The 17,028-nt window shown below is 52.0% G+C and overlaps 1 protein-coding gene across 2 annotated transcripts in view; it reads left to right on the top strand.

Annotated features, from left to right (window-relative positions):
* Positions 1-17,028, top strand: part of PDE10A (phosphodiesterase 10A) — a 163,514-nt gene that overhangs the window by 115,191 nt on the left and 31,295 nt on the right. For both annotated transcript variants that reach the window (XM_054595337.1, XM_054595326.1), the window contains 5 exons: positions 5,779-5,919; positions 7,869-8,024; positions 9,216-9,266; positions 10,469-10,527; positions 12,203-12,254. In XM_054595337.1, coding sequence (XP_054451312.1) covers positions 5,779-5,919; positions 7,869-8,024; positions 9,216-9,266; positions 10,469-10,527; positions 12,203-12,254 — 459 coding nt within the window. The remainder of the gene's footprint in view (positions 1-5,778; positions 5,920-7,868; positions 8,025-9,215; positions 9,267-10,468; positions 10,528-12,202; positions 12,255-17,028) is intronic.

Raw genomic sequence — 17,028 nt, forward strand, 5'->3', positions numbered from 1 at the left:
ACCAAGTTATTCAAGTGGAAAATTCACATTTTAAGGTATGAAACATTTTATATCCCTTTTTGAAACATTAAATAAGAGAGCAAAAATAAGTGAATGTGTCACTTGGGCGCGTTTTTATCGGGCGCGATCAGCTGACAGTGTGCCCGGTACCAGAGGCACCGCGGTAAATGGAGGTTCCTGCCCCCTCGGGATTCACCAGCTCCGCCTGTGGATGTGGAAAAAGGAAATCCGTTCCCAAGAGGAGCTGTATGTGCTCTAAAGATAGGCCGTTGCCAACCTCATTGACAAAAAACAGAAAACACAGTTCTATATGTCGAATAATAAAAAAAAAAACAGTAAAACAATAGTTACAGTGAGAATGACAAATTATGAGAGGACCCTTGGATGAATACAGCTGGAAGTTTAAATAAAATGGACAGTTTTTGAGGAAAAGAGAAGCTGCTCCATTTATTGCAAACAATGATAGAAAACCTAATAAATTGATAAATGGAAGAAATTGGAAACACTGTTAAAGTAGTGCTTTTCTAACACCGAGTAGGACATTTATTCAACGCTGTTGCCGAGCCCCAAGCCGGTGCGGGCTGTGGCTCGGCCGGGGGACGGTGACGGGCTGGAACGGGTTCCTGCACCGCCCGGGCCACGTTCCACGGGGACAGCCCTTCCGGAGAGAGGGCTCCTGGGCCCCTGCCCTGTGTAACCACCTCCCAGTAAATAGCTCCCTTTTCAAAGGAGTTTGATTCTGGAGTTAGACCACGTGAGTGCAGTTTACTATTTTGCGACTTGGACGAGAGAGTCTTAAGCTTTTTAAAAGTTCATTTAACGTCCATTGTTTAAATGTTCTGTCATGACTGGTATCCATTCAGCAAACCTGCCGTGTACCAAATACTGTACGAAATTGCTGAGCACACCAGGATAAGTAACAAATCCTCTCTGTCCTCAAAGTGTGCCACCCACAGGGGACACGGAGAAACCCACGCTGAGCTACAGCACGTGGTACCGAGAGATCAGAGAAGGACCCGCAGCGCCCAGGGTCCCGCGTTTGATGGGGCGCTGGCGTGGGTCCCGCTGAAGGCGACTCGGGCGGTTTCTGGCTTGAGCAGAGCTTGGGAGACCACTTCCTCTAGAGGTATGGAGGGCAGCTGAAGGACTCTTTAGGAAGAAGCGGGAGTTTGTGCGAAGTCGGGAGCTCGGAAAGGAAGCGGGCGCTCTGCGTCCGGGCCCTGAGCAGGCCGAGGCCGGGCTGACAAGGCGCGGCGGAAACGCTGGCAGGGAGGAGCGAATGTGTCCACGGTTAAGGTTCTGCTTACCTCAACTTTTACAATTTTTACAACTTTTCTCTTGCACACCTGGCCGCATCCTCCAGCTGACTGGTGTGTGACATACTTTATGATGTGGTCGTTGCAGTTTTTTGTGTTATCCATGCGAGCGGCCTGTAGAAGCTGAAAACCTTGAGGACTCTAACGATACTCCAACATTTTTAGTGCATAAAGTAAATTCATAGATAGCTTTTCATCTGCCAGTTTTAGAAGCCAATTAAGAGCCAGCAGTTTACAATAATTGTGTGACTTTTATCAGCTGTCAGTAAGGTTTAGTAGGTTTATTTTTAAGAATTATGCCAAGTTCCTTATCAAATTCAAGTTCCAGGGGGATGGAAGTCATTTACTACCTAGCGCCATCTAGTGTCCAGTAAGAAAAGTAATGGTGCACCTAAATAATTTTTTTCATCTTAAAAAGTATTTCGAAAATTTAACTGGTTGTGAGTTAAAGCCTTAACATAAAAACGAAGATTCATGAGTAAAGAGATCTTTGAATTTTTACTGTAAAGATGAGAGCAGGTGCTTACCAAGCGAAGTAGAATCATCTGTTTAGTTGACAATGAGTGGCATGTTCCCATTTCATTAAAAAATGAGGTTTTTGAAATAAATTGTGATAGCGTATCCTGTTTTCCACCAAATCTTTTTTTATTTGCTTTTTATAATTTTGATGTCATTTGTTCATTGAGCCAACCTGCCGGTTGTAACTACTGTTACCAGTCTTCTCTAGTTCATGTAACCGAACTGCGGAACTAGGAGTGAAAGGTCGCTGTCACTGGAAGACACTGGCTGGCTCACGTGAGGTCGCCCCCGGCACCGCGGGGCCTCGGCCTCCGCCGCGCTGCCTGTGTTCTCCAGGCCGTCGGGGGGCGGCGCGGGGCTCACTTCGGGCCGTGACCTACGGGCGTCCGTAGGGACGAGGACCCCTGTCCTCGGGGGTCAGCTGCAGCCAAGTGCACTGAATCTCTTCTCTGGTGGTTGCGGTTTGACGCTCTGAACCTTCGCCTTGCATTTAGGTGTAGGTTTTATCTCTCGCTGCTGAAAAGCGCTTGTGCTGATGAAGGCGTTCCTCGATTTCTGCATTAGCACAGCGGTCAGTGTTAGGGACCCAAGGCAACGTGGCGTTAAGGGCAACGTAGATGCTGGAAGTGTCAGCCGAAGAGTCAGGACATTCTAAAATATTGTGTCGCGTTTTACATAGTTCCAGTCACCCTTTATGAAAATCGTGAGTATGATATTTTTATCTGACTAATCTCAGCAGCCTTGTGAAATCCTAATGTCAAAAATCATGACTGAGTTGGGAAAATAAAGCCCTTATTTCCTTTGCAAGTTTCTTTAGAACTTACTTGCACCACCGTTTGTTGATGCATCATCGCAAGCCCCTCGCCCATCAAAAATGCCAGCGATTGCTTATAAAGCAAATTGCGGTTCTTGCGAAACATGAAGAAACAAAGCCAGGCCAAGTGAAACGTGCTGTGACCCCGCGGGAACTAGACGGTATGGCTGACGAGTCCGCCGGCCGAGCGTCCGGAAGCAGACGCGGCGCACGGGAGCTCGTGTGTGATGGAGACGGCAGTTTCCTGGGAAAGGGGGCTTTTCAGCCCGCGGCCGTCTGTTGGTGGACCCCCAGGGGGCACATGCAAGGAGGCTTACTGAGCTTCTCTCCGTCCTTGGGTACCTGTAAAATTCAGAGGCTGGTTACTGACTTTTCCTGTTTGCAGTAAGAGCCGCCTACCGTCCCATTTGGCTACAAAGATCATAAGGAACGTGAATGAGAGACCACGCAGGTCAAACCGGGGACTGGCCCACGTCCCGCAATGTGTGTTACGAAGGGAGCGTTCACGCAGGTGAATTTTATGGAGTGGGGAAAACAGCACCCAAAACCCATAAATCCCCAAACAGTGTAGGAAGCCACCCACGCGGAGGGAAGAACGTGGGGCCGCGAAAGCGCCCGGAGAAGGCGTCTGTCATACGGCGGCCGCGTGTTCGGTCCCCACCCCAGCCTCAGCCCTCCCGTGACAGTGTGACGTGATTTCATGTTTTATTAGCCTGTGCCCTCAGCTCTCATCTGGAAATATTTCTATTTGATCGACAGGATCAAAAATCATGAGCTCATTAGTAAAATAGGTAGAAAGTTCCCACTGTAAAGGATTATTTAATTTTTTGATAATTGTTTATCCATAAAGAGAAGTTTTTCAGATGCAGTCAAGTAATGGAAACACTTGTACACCATTTATTTGCAGCAAGCCTTGTACGTGGGATAGCGCTTCAATATTTGCTAGTCCAGTGTTTGCTTACCTTTTTTTTTCTTTGTCCACCATATAGTGGCCCTATAGAGAGGTGATAAAAGTTCTGTCATACTACACAAGTGACCTAATAATGCAGGGATGTATAAAGTATTCTACCATTGTTGAATTCTAAGGCTAAGTGTAACTGGACGATATTATTACAGCTAACCTTCATGGGCATATCGCGAAGTCATCCAACAAAGATATGTGTTGTGTATCTTCCAACGGCAATGCCAGCAGCCGCAACAGTAGCAAATGGAACGCTGGCAGTGGGGGCTCGCCGCCCGCCCCTGCCCACTCGCCGGGGTCCTTCCCGTCAGAGCCGCCGCGCCCCCAGGGCGACGGGAGCGCCGTGCGGGGGAAGGGCGCGTGGCGCCGCGGGGTTCCCTTCTCATGGTCTGAGCAAGTCGTTGTCAGTTCCATCGGTCTTCCATCTAAACAGACTGCACCCTTTTCGTTTTTGCCTTGAAATCGCCTCTCTTCCTGTCCTGGATTCATTCCCTGCTCCTCTGTCAGTCTTTATGCGCCGGCTGGTGCGGCGACAAGGAGGCGCTGACTCTACCCAAGGCCTCGCCCCATCCCGGCTGTGCCTCGTACGTGGGTGCGGAATAGAATTACACCAACTTTAAAAACAGGGACTCTGATTTCCAGCCCCTTTAAAACTAAATAAGGTGAAATGGTCATTTATCATCTTGTATATAGTTAAATATTTAAAACCTTTTCAAAGCGTATAATTTATACTTAAATATTTTAAAATAGAAATACTGAAAATACAGGGTCCAGCCCAAATAACGCTCCTTTTTTTTTATTACAAACGCACAAGCATGTCATTCTGTAATGTCACAACATCACACTCAAGCACAGCAGGTGGCATTTTAGGTGAAATGTTCAGATTGGAACTATAAATCATCACACCCATACTATCAACCTACCAACCACACTCAGGCAGGAGAGACCTTTGCCGGACCCTCTGTATTCCCACAGGTGTGCGCTTAACAGCACATACGGCTGAACCAGCGTCCTAGCTGAAGCAGACACGCTTGCGCATAAAATCATCATCGGCGCGGAGCTGCTTGTCCCGAGAGGGTGGTTTGTTTAAGGCACCAGGGGACGCCAGCAGCGCCCTCCCCGGTCCCTGTTGATGGGAAGAGCTCGGGTTTCTGAGGTTCATCCCCTTTCTGGTGATAGTAAATAAGACTTTATTGGGAAAAAAAAAAGAGAAAAGGTGTTTGACATTACAAAGCAAGAAAACCCAGCTCGCCGCCTTCACGGGAACTGGCCAGTGACGGCCAGGGTCTCGGGGGCCTGCCTGGCTTCAGAGGCTGGGCTGACGCCTCAGCAGGGCCCCGCCTCCCAGTGAGGGCGAACCCGTTTCGGAGACACGTGGCGTCAGGAGGAGCCGCCTGAGCCTCAGCGCGTCTCAAACTGAGTGGTGACCGTAACATAGTGACGTCAAAATGCCACCCGCGATCTCGGGTGATTCGCTTAGATGAGCAGTTCTGAGTTAGTAGATAGTTATTTAAAAATATGGTTTGTCTTAGTCAAAGGAACGAATTATATTTTTAAAAATGTTTATTTGAAAAGTCGCGCCTGCCCCCGCCCCACCCCACCCCCAGCCGTTGGGGAGGGAAGGACGCCCGGCTGGCCCGCGATGTGGCACTCGGGGCACAGCCAGGCTTTGCCAGGAGCGCCCCGAGTCGCCGCTTGACCGGCCAGCGTGAGGAGCGGGTGACTGAGTCTTACAGCAAGATCTCCTGGCAAGGAGGGATTTTCGATGAAAGTGGGAAACCTGACCGAAGCCGTTCGACGTGTGGCCCCCGACACCGTCGTGAGGTCCGTGGCCAGGTCCGCAGGCAGGTCGGGCCGGGTTCGCGTGTGACGCTGTCCTGAGCGAAGGCCAGCTTGCTGCTGCTTTTTCGCCTTAGTGTCTTGTATCGATCCGCCTAGTAGGCCGCCTGCCGAGCCTGCCTGTGCAGACTGTCCCGTACGTCCTGCCTCTGGCCTGCGGCGGGCGCGCAGGCGGAGTGGCGGAGTCTCACCCCGGGCGCCGCAGTCTGACCGTGGCACAGCGCCGTCCTGCCCAGACCTGTTGGGACTGCTCCCTCGTGTCTGGGAGTCTCGCTGTGCGGTGCCGGGTACAGGAAAGTCTACAAAGCGTGTTCCTTCCTTCTCGCCAGAGCCTGTGCGTGTTCACCCCGCCTGGAATCAAGGAGGGGCGACCCCGGCTCGTCCCCGCGGGGCCCATCGCCCAGGGCACCACCACCTCCGCCTACGTGGCCAAGTCCCGGAAGACGTTGCTGGTGGAAGACATCCTCGGGGTAAGTGGCTTCTCCGTCTCGGTGCCCTGTGCGATCTGAAGTGCTTAGCCGAGAGAGGTGGCACGTCATCCTGACGGGCATTTCATTAACGCATTAAAGCAAGACAGAGGTCGATACATGAATTTGTAAGTAAACAAATTCTTTGTACTCAGAAAACCAAAACTTACATACTCATGAAGAGTTCTATTCGTATAGTTTCATTTGAACACATGCCAATACAGGGAAGCGTACAAATGCGTGTTTATCTTCGCAAGAGCTAAATGATGACTGTCCCGTGTTTCATGTCCGAGCAGGATGTCTGTCGATGAACAGCCATTGCTATGTGGCAGGCGCCCTCAAGTTTCGGCGCGGACCCCCAGCGGTGCCCGCTGTCCCCACGAGTCTCTGGACCAGGCCCTTTTGCTGTTCTGGACTGTGTGTGGCTGGGTTGCTTACACGTCTGACATCAGTGGGCCCCTGTAGGAGCAGGCTGGTCTCCGAGGACCCGCGTGTCCTGTGGATCTCGCCCCCACCTCCCCAGCGTGGGCGCCGGGCGGGGTCCTGGAGAAGGAGCCAGAACACACCCGGGGCCTACGCCCGCATCCCGTTCTCTCCCCTCCCCCGGCCGAGCGAACCCCGTGGCCAGGCCCAGGCTCCGTTCCGTGCGCCGGTCGGGGGAGACGGGCCCGGGGAGCGTGGCCGCATGGAGCCCGGTGCGGTCTCGGCCTCCACGGTCCGTGTGAGCGTGGTGATGCAGTGCGGCCACGCGCGCGTTGCCTTCCCCGGTGACGAGGGCACAGACAAGCCTCCAGGTGGAGTGAATTTGCTTGGAGGAATTATTCATCTGACCCCTGAAATCTGGGTTTTAATTCTGGCTCTGCTGCTGTCTGTGTGATCTTGAGCGGATCAGGTAACTGGTGGTTTTTTAAAAAAGAAAGAAAAAGGAACGTGGTGGAAGTAGTAAGTGTGATATAACATAGTTGAATATAGACACTGATGTTGTATTATAATGATCAAGCTTGTTAGGGTACCAGGTCTTAATTCGCACCGTCACCGAGAGGAACGACCGTGAGGGGAGACAGCAGAGGCGCTAACGAAGGCTGCGATGGCGGCCACATTGCAAGCTGTCGCTGTGTCACGCCTCAGCGTGCGGTGGCCTTAAACCTACACAGCTTCCGTGTCAGATACAGTTCCATTTTAAAAAGTATTCAAAGTAGATACTATGTAAGTTGTTATTTGAAATATTCAATTATGTATGCAAACTTTCAAAAGATTTGTAAATTATGAGTATAGATTTGTGCTATTCTCGATTCATGAAAAGCACCCCACAGATACAGAAACTGAATACATGGAATTAGTGCTTTGATATCCATTCATTTGCTTTCCCTGTGTTTTTTGAGAGGTTTTGCTAAGCTACAAAATCGTTAAGAGAACCAATTCCATTTACTATGAGAAAAATTGGTAATTACTGGATGATTAGGATATTCAGTGAGTCTTTGCGTCTCAGTTGGAATGACTCTCATTCACACCCACTTTTGTGTTATTCTAACCTTCAAAACAGAAGAGAAAAACGTTACAGGTCGCTCCCTTCACGGTGCTGACAGTTGGGGCGATCTTCACCGGTGACTTTGTACTTCCAAAGCCCTTGTAAAGGTTCTGGCGCAATATAAGGTGATGAATAATAAATGCAGGCCATGATAGTTACTTTTATTGTCACATGCATTCGTATACATTAATTGGTTACATCCTTTTATACAAGGGTAAATATCAAAGCAGGAACTGCGGATAGGCTCCCTGGTGCTAAAGAGAAGCAGTTTTTAATTGTGGCCACGATTGTTGGGATTTTCCTTGAAAAGGTCTGCTTGTTATTGATGAAAAACATTAGGTGATTCCTGACGGAAAGAGGGATCAGAATTTCGTTATTCCAGTTCGTTTTCGGAATTTACGTCTTTCCTCATGTGATTTTTCAGGATGAACGCTTTCCACGAGGCACTGGGCTGGAGTCAGGGACGCGGATCCAGTCGGTCCTCTGTTTGCCCATCGTCACCGCGATCGGCGACCTCATCGGCATCCTGGAGCTGCACCGGCACTGGGGCAAAGAGGCCTTCTGCCTGAGCCACCAGGAGGTGAGGCGACCCACCGCCCGGCCCACACCGGCCCCGGGGGCGGCGGCGCTCAGCGAGCCGCTCACTGAGCCGCGATCCGGTGAACAGGGCTTTCCTAGTCATATCTCGATTTCTAAAAACTTCTTTGTTTTGCAGCTAATATTAGAGAGGGGAGTAATTAAACAGGAAATGTAGGCCTTTTAAAAGTAAGAATCCATTCTAACGATAAAACTAAAAGTATGTCACGCTGTAAGTCAACGGGCGGTAGACAGCTTGGGAGAGTTCGCACGTCCTGGTGATCTCTGTGTTTCTTCGGACGTCATCTTCCTCGAGTACGTCCTGCATAGAGGCTCCAGCCCCGTCCCGTCCCCTCGTCCCCCCTGAGCTGGAACTGGCCCTTCCACACTGAACCCCAGCACCACGGTGGCCTGCCCGCCACCCCCAGGAGCTTGCACCCCGTCCCATATCCCGGGCGACACCTGCCCCACCCCTCCCCTCCTCCAGGCACACTGGGCCGGAGCGAGGCCCCCGGCTGCGGTCAGAGCCTTCGGGCGTTCCCGTCCTTCCCACGTCCAGCACCGCCTGCAGCGGTGGCCGAGAGGGCGGCCCGCGCGCCCCTGTCCAGCAAGCCCTGACCTGTCTGTCCTCTGCGGCGCCTCCTCTGCCCTGGAGCCCGTGGCCCGCCGGGGCGTGGTGCGCTCACGCCCTGCGTGTCCTGCCTCTCTCTCTGCCCCGTCAGCTCCGTGGTCTTGGTGCTGCTCCTCCAGCACCGAGAGCAGCGCCTGGCACCTGGCAGGCGCCCAGTGAACGGACAAACAGAGAAGGCGAGTAGCTGGTGGCTTGAGAATCTGCCAGCAAAGTGCGAGAACCAGTTTCATCACATTAGAGAGCGGTCATTAGAGGCCTTTTTAATAATATTTTTATTAAACTAAAAATAATTATTTTACACTAAAATCATTGGACTCTAGCTCTCTCAATCCACTGATTTTCTTTTTTTAATCCAAAATGAAGAGGAACAAGGAAGCATTCAATTCCATTGTAAAGAAAGGAAGGATGTAAAAGAGAAATCTTGTCCGTATTTGACGCTGTGTGTTTGGCAGAATATTCAAAAACACAGTGACCTCCAAAAACTGTTCACACACATTTTTGCCAGAGCCCTTTGTGGGGATGTCTGTACGTGGCCAATGAAAATTTTCTGTGCTTGTTTTTCAGGTTGCAACAGCGAACCTCGCCTGGGCTTCCGTCGCAATCCATCAGGTGCAGGTGCGTTGGGGGGGGTTTGGGGGCCCCCTGGAGAGGAGCTGCCCCGAGCTCAGACTTGGTGGAGGTGGGGGGCAGGGCAAGAAGGAGCCTCATGCCCTGGCTGGTGCGGCTCAGTGGATTGAGCACCAGCCTGCGAACTAAGGGGTCACTGGTTCGATTCCCAGTCCAGGGTATGTGCCTGGGTTGCGGGCCAGGTCCCCAGTAGGGGGTGCAGGAGAGGCAACCCCCTACTCATGTTTGTCTCCCTCTCTTTCTCCCTCCCTTCCCCTCTCTAAAAATAAATAAATAAAATGTTAAAAAAAAGGGAGCCTTGTGCTCTGTGCCTGCATCTTAGATAGTTATTTCTAAGTTTTATCTGCTCATTTATGTATACTTACTTTCTGCCTTAAATATCTTGCAATTATTTTTGTATCTTTATATATAATTGTACATCATTTGTGCAATAAATGGTATATGTCCTATTATGATTTTTGTTTTCCCCGAAAAGCCCAGGAACAATCTCCTACTGGCAGTAACATTGATATTTTTATGACTCCATTTCCTAAGTTAAAGCACCCTCTACACCAAGTGGTCCATGAAAACATAAATCTTAAAATTTCAGATGCCTGGTTCTCTAGAAAAAAATGAGCTCATTTCCAGGCCACACCGAGCTTCCCCGGTAACTACCGAGACGTTTAAAGCGAGGACACTGTAGGTTCCGATTCGGCGGCATGTCTGCCACTCCTTTTTGCTGCCCTTCTGTGTTCCGAGGCCCGCGTCTGCCGACGTGGGTTGGGGAGGGACTGGCTGCTAGAGAGGCCACCTCCGGGGCAGGGAGCCCTGGACCCGACGGGGGAGGGTGGCTGGGGTGCGCCCACGTCCATGCTCCAGCCAGCGCGGTGCTTCGAGGGGCAGCTCCACAGGCCGCGCCCTCCCCGCACGCGTCTGGGCCTGCGCAGGCGCTAGACGGCCTCGTGCCGCGGTCACGCAAGTGCGTCCCAGCCCTGCCGCGTTCTGCGGGGGCCTTGTGAGGTCATAAATATGAAGGGCTTAGCAGTTTAAGCATTCAAGGGAAAATGAGTTGTCATTGGTATTGTTATTACACGATAAACTAAGTGACTGTGCTGTGCCTTTTAAAGTGAAATGAAGTTGGTGGCCTTCGGCAGTGTTGACCGTTAACTGAGCAGACGGCTCTGTCATAACAGCCTTCTTTTCTGCGGCAGGTGTGCCGGGGTCTGGCCAAGCAGACCGAGCTGAACGACTTCCTGCTCGACGTCTCAAAGTGAGTGCTCGCCGCGGGCTTCCTACGTAGACTCAGGGGGACCCACTGGAGACACCCAGTGTCTCTGGTTTGTGGGAGGAAACCAGCAGGATAAGGGAGGCAATGATCTCGCTCCTTCTTTCCCATGAAGTCCTCCAGCCACTTCCCACGCATGCCGGTCGGCTGAGACCTGTTGCTGCTGGTGTTACTTTAGCTTCCCCCTGCACAGTAGCTCAGACGTGGCTTACAGACAGCGCTGCCCGGCCCCCCGCGCTTGACCCGGGAAAGCCCCAGCGGCTGGCCCTGCAGGCGGCCCCAGGCGCCAGTGCGTCCGGGCTCCCGCCGGCTTCGCTCCGCGGGCAGACCTGGCACCCGGCCGGTGCGCTTCCCCGGGCCCCGCGGCCCCGGGCGTGGCCAGGGTCTGGGCCCCCAGCTCCCCGTCCAGAGGAAGGTGCCCTCGGGCCGGCTCTCTCTCAGGGCGTCCGTGACGCATTGGCCTGACGTTGCTGCTGCTGTGTTACTGTATCTTCTTAAATATAAAATTAGAGGAACAGGGGATGGAATGAGACCTCTTTTGATCCCCTAGTTCATCTGTTTTCCTTGACATAAAATTAAGCAACAGCTGCAGGACACATATTATTTTAAAACATGTAGAGAGGGAAGCCGTTTACCTTCTCTTGGTCGTGTATTTGAATATCTTGTCCATTTCCCAGAGTGCAGTTAAATTCCTCACATGACACTTGCCACTTACCCGGCAGTTGGAAACCCATTTACCACCTTCCTTGCCGCGTATTCCTCAGAGGACAGGGTTGTGAGCGTGTTCCAAGTCCTAGCATAGTCAGGCTGGATAATTGTCTATGTAAGGACAATTACATAGTGCTTAGTGCTACTAGAACAATTACATTGTTTCGCTTAGTGCTTGCATTAGTAGCTTAGTGCTACTGTAAACAATGACATTATTTAGTGCTCTGAGTTACCCTAACCTTGAGCGCATTGCTCAGCCCACCCGAACCCATGCTGAAAGCATGCCTTGCCAATTGGTTCTCACTGGGAATACTTCTTTGCATATCGTATCCCTATAGTACATGCCTATTAATTCATCTGTTCTTCAGGTTTGCGTTTTCATTTATATATACCAGCTGCCTCCAAAATATTTCCTTGCTGTTCATAATACTGAGTATGTATTTCACTCTGTAAGGTCCTTAGGCCCTTTGCCTCCCTTGTGTTCTGATATTTCTGCTCAAAGGAATTGTGTGGCTTTCTCGGTGCAGTTCAGCTACATTTGAACTTTTCCATTTTTCAGTGGTACTTGACATTTTCACCATATTAATGAGATTGAGCTTAATAATTTTATTCCAGATCAAAAATCATTAATAATGATACTAAATGTGATGAACCCAATTTTATTCCTTCCTAGTTTTAGTTGAACGCTGCAAACTTTCAACATCAGTACTTATCAGTAAAGTAGCTACTTAATGTAGCCTCTGAAATTAGAACCCTCACACTGAAATCCGTAATAAAGTTTCATTTACTTCTTTAAAATACTATTATTGCTTGTTCCACAGATGAAAGAAAATCAGACATCTATCTTTATGCTTTTTATTTAAATGTAGACAAAACTGGGAAATGTATTCTAAGTTTAATGTGCTCGGTGTTCTGCCCAAGATACTGACATGTTTTATGTCCTCTCTTTCAGGACATATTTTGATAACATAGTCGCAATAGATTCTCTACTTGAACACATAATGGTATGTTGCCTCCTTCTGCGAACGCTTCGGTCGAGCCTTAGCTGCATGTCGGACGGGGGCGGGGCATTCCAGGGTACGAGGCGCGCAAACTGCTTTCGGTGGGCGAACAGCCACCTGGAGGGGTTGTCTTGCGTTTTTTTCATCACTTGTGTTCGTTTCCGAGGGTTTTGAATAACAGATTGAAAAATATCTCAGAGTTTTTTATGACTGGGTGGCGAGCTTTGGAAACGCGTGGTTTCCTTTTATAGTCGTCAAAATACCTCGGCCCGCAGGCCTTGTGGGGAACTCCCACCCGTGCCGTGCGGGGGTGCGGTCCCTCCTGCTTAGCTTCCGTCCGAGCCCCCCCCCCCGTCTTCTAGAAAGCCCGTGGGCGCGGGGAGCCAAAGGCCACACACCGTGGAGTGCTGTCTCTGTGTGCATACGGGGTGGCTCTGGTGCTTTGGCCAGACTCCGCCGAGGAACGGTCCCCGACAGCCAGAGTGACATGTACCGTTCCCCGGGGGCGACCAGGCCTGAGTGAGACATGTATGCTCCGTTGTGTATTTTAATAAATGGCCTTTCTCCCTCCCGGTTTCCTGGTTTTTCTCTCAGTGCGTAGCAGTCCTGTCCACTAAGGAGTTGCTTCATCGCCACATTTCACGGTGTCTGTTCTCCGGCCTCTTTCTCTCTGGTCTCAGGGCCAGACAGTGCCGGCCTTGTGTGCTCAGTGTCCTGCGAGACAGAAGGGGACAACGGGCGACCAGAGGGACACCAGGGTGCGCGGCTTTCAGCGCGTTTCTTCAGTGATTAGCCACGTGGGTGGTGTTAGACAGTGAAGAGCTACTTTATTGCACAGGGAGAAGTAACTTACTTGGTTATGACAAGACTTAAGGAGCTTGTAAAGAAGTGAAAAGTCCTAAAAAGAAGATAAAATATGAAGATATAATATAGAGTGACGGCTTGTCCTAGGAGTACAAAGAAACACTTACTGACTAGTCCTTACAGTATTAACGTTTTTAAAAACGTCTCTATTGAGATGTGACCCGCACACCACACTCCTCGAAGTGTCTGGTCGCTGGTTTGGGGGTTGTGCTGCCCTTACACGGTGAACTGAGAAACGCTCCGTTCTTTCCATGGACAAAGGCGGGATGAATAATAAGTGAGTTATCTGTTCCTTCAAAGCCTGATATAAATCCCCTGTTAAACCACGTGGGTCTCGCCGGGGGCTGGATCTGCGATTCTCTTTCCAGCTCCTTTTATGACACGTTTGGGCTCTCGCACGTCCATTTTTGCTAAAACACGCCTTGGGCGTCTATTTTCCTCCCGCGCAGACAGCAGCTGGAGTTCTGACGTGGCGAGCAGACGCCTGGCCTCCTGGCTGACCGGCTGGTGGGGGGACAGACAGACAGACAGACAGACATTGATGAAATAGCATCATCAGTGTGCAGCGTGGCCGTGGGAGGGCCTGGGAAGGAAGGAGCGGGGCGCGGCGGGCAGCAAGCTGCTCGGGCGGTGAGCCCGGGGCGCGGGTGCCAGGCCGGGGGTGCCGGGGGTGCCGGGGGAGCCTGTCTGAGGGCCGCGGGAGGGCAGGGCAGCGAGGGGGCCTGGGCGCACCCCGGGGGTCGGCGCGGAGCGCCGCCGCGCAGGCGGGGCCTCGGGAGGCCCCCGTCGCCAGGCCTGTGGGCAGCTGGGCTGCCGAGCTGGAGGGACCGGATCAGACTTGGGTTTGAAAGGCACCCCGGATGGGAGGGCGTTCGAGGGCAGGGCGTTAGGTTTGGGGGGAAGGCCCTTTGGTAGCACAGATGAGAGTTCTCGTTTCTCGTGAGCAAAGCTGGGTCATCTTTAAATTCCTAGGTCATCAGTTCATCTAGTTCAGTGTTTCCAGTGAGCAGACGCGGACGTTTTGGGCAGAACACCCCTTCTCGCACAGGACTGACCTGGGCAGAACAGACACTTAGCACCTCTAACCTCCGAGCACCGCGTGCCAGGAGCGGCCCGTCGCCGCCTGGTCCTGGCGCGGCGGGAATGCCCCCGCTTGCTCCGCAGGCCCCGTGGCCAGGCCGCTCTGCTGGTGGGTTTTCATACAGTTCTACATGCGCTGTTTTTCCAAATGGTGCTTGTACCTACTTTCTCCTCTGCACGGCCCTTCACAAAGATTCTCTCTCATTCTCTCTTGTCAGACGTGCCTCGAGCCGGTGCGTGTTCATAAACATCACCGACACGTGCCTAGGCTCTCTGTTAGTTCCTTGTGCCCCCGTGGGTATTAGTTCAGTTCGGGGAAAGTGAAAAGGCGAACGCTGGGCGAGGGGCACTCACGACGGAAGCCTTTCTTACCGCCTGTAATTGCTTTTCAAAGGACTTTCAGCATTTTCAGTAAGAGTATCACCAAATAGTAAAACTTTTGCCTCCCCAAGGATGTATACTCTCCTTTTTTCTTACCTCATTCTGTGTCAACAAACACGAGAGCCTGTCTTCGTCTTAACCTTCACGGGGTAACTCCGGTACTTCACCGGTTGAGGTGATGTGGACGGTCGTTTTCAGAAACATGTTGTTAGGAGACACAGTCTTCTCTTCCCCTCTGCTAAAAGTTTTTATCATGAGTGTTGAATTGCATCACATAATTTTTTAGCAATCATAAAGATAACTTTGTGATTTTTCTTTTATCACTATTTATAATGACAATAATAGACTTTATGATACTGAGCAGTTCTAAATAAAGTATAACTTTAAAATATTGTAATATGTTAATTTATTCCTGCATCTGATTTGCTACTATTTTTATGTATGATTTTTCTTCTGTTTCCCAGGAAAATTGGTCTGTGAGCTTCTTTTTTTATAGAATATTAGCCGAGTTTTAGTGCCATTGACACAGGGGTATCAAAAATAACTGGAGAAATTTTGTTCTTTCTGAACTCAAAACAGTGTAAATTGGATGGGAATTTATTCGTTACAAATCCTTTAAAAATTTTACACTTGAAATCCTGTGGGCCTGATGGCTTTTACGGAGGTAATTTTTTTGGCAGTTTTCATCTGCCTTTATGATTCTGCATCTATTCCAACTTTTCAACACCCAAGTTCCTTTCCTTTTTCTAGGAAATTGTTCATTTGATCCAGATTTTTACAATCACGAACATGTGACAGAGAACCAACCAACCAACGGGGCCCCGAGCCCCAGGGATGCAGGTTCGCAGCAGATATTTGATCTTCGGCAGTGCAGGGCTATTGTTGTCACTTAGTAATTCAAGGCCTCACGCTGTTGCCAGATGGGTGGGCGCTTCTCCTGTGCTCGCAGGCGGCGTTCACTGCTCAGCGCTCACTGCTCAGGGCTCACTGCTCAGCGCTTCCTCCAGGCCTTTCTCTCCTCCTCCTCCCTGGGGTGCTCACTGACAGGGTCAGGTTATGGAGACCCTAGGTCTTCTCACCTGGGGCGGGCGCATATTTGTGAGGGGCCAGATGCAGGGCCCCTATGCTGTTGTGAGGACTCCGCCCCTTTGCCGCAGAGGCCCTCCCCTCGGCGGCGCACGGAGGAACGAGCAGGGCCCCACGCCCCCAGCCTTCACTTAGGAAGCCGGGGGCTGGCGAGGGCTGGCGGCGGACTCCCGCGGGCCCGCGCTCTGCACCTTCTCGGCCCGGGAGCGCGGTGGGGAGAAGCCGCAGCTCTGCTGCCGCCGAGCCCGCAGGCTAACGGGGACCAGGCGGCGGGGGCTTCCGATGCTCACAGCGCCCGGCCCGCTCAGCCGCTGGTCCCGGAGGCCCAGCCAGCGCTGGCGGAGCGACAGAGAGCGGCGTGGAGCCCGGCGTGGAGCCTGGGCGCAGCAGCCACCAGGCCGCGCTGGCTCCTTTCCATTCGGTCCTTGGCTGGCTTTGCACGGGGTGACCTGTTGTCCTCCGGCCACAAGGCGGTTCCTGCCCCTCACGCACAGGCTGTGGGATGCCCGTTGTTCTCAGGGAAATTCCTTCTTCTCCTCCAAGGAAGCGTTTCACGCCTGTCACCTGGAGGACGGAGGTGGCCAGATTTCGCCCTGTAAGCGAACACGGCGCTTGCCACCCAGCTGCACCCCCCGCCCCCACTGGGGATGTGACGTGGGCCTGTTAGGCAGGAAAGAAAGACTTGTCGGAGGAAGTGGATAAACAAAAGCATGGTGACGTGAATAACAGCTTTTCACCCAGAAATGGGAGAGCGGATTTGTCGGCGAAGCACCGGCGCGGAGGTGGCCGGGAGGTGTTCAAACGCCCGACCCACCATTGACGAGCCGCGTGATGGTGGTGGACACACGGCTGCCCTCTCTGTGCCTCAGTTTCCCTCAACTCTGTACAGTGGAAATAAAAGTGTTTCCTGACTTAATATTGCTACTGTGAGGATTAAGTGAGTTAATGCACATGAAAGGTATGAAAGACGCCTGGCACTTTGGAAACGCTCAACACTTGGCACCCGTGACGGTGAGACGGTGCCGCAGGTCAGGCGCAGCGGGTGTGAACAGGGACATCGTGTGTCCCAGGAGGGCTATAGGTCGTGGTTTTTACAACTGGCATGTCACGAACCCCAGCCCGTCAGAATGGAAGCTGCCCTTTGAGCGGGCAGAGGCGCAGACCACGGCACGGGGGCATCGGGGAGGGGGGTCCGAGAGGTTCTGGCGGGGGGCCCGGGTGGCCGAACGACGCCGAGGGGGTCAGACCACGGGACGCTTCCCGCCGCCCTGAGCCCGGAGGGGGCTCAGTACAGTTCGCCTTCGGACAGGCGCGGACTGCGCAGCGCCGCCGGAACGCGGGCATTTCCCAGCCAACACCGGTGCTT

Source organism: Pteronotus mesoamericanus, unplaced genomic scaffold (assembly GCF_021234165.1).
Source record: "Pteronotus mesoamericanus isolate MK-2021 breed Mesoamerican mustached bat unplaced genomic scaffold, CSHL_Meso_final contig_134, whole genome shotgun sequence".
Taxonomy (NCBI): Eukaryota; Metazoa; Chordata; class Mammalia; order Chiroptera; family Mormoopidae; genus Pteronotus; species Pteronotus mesoamericanus.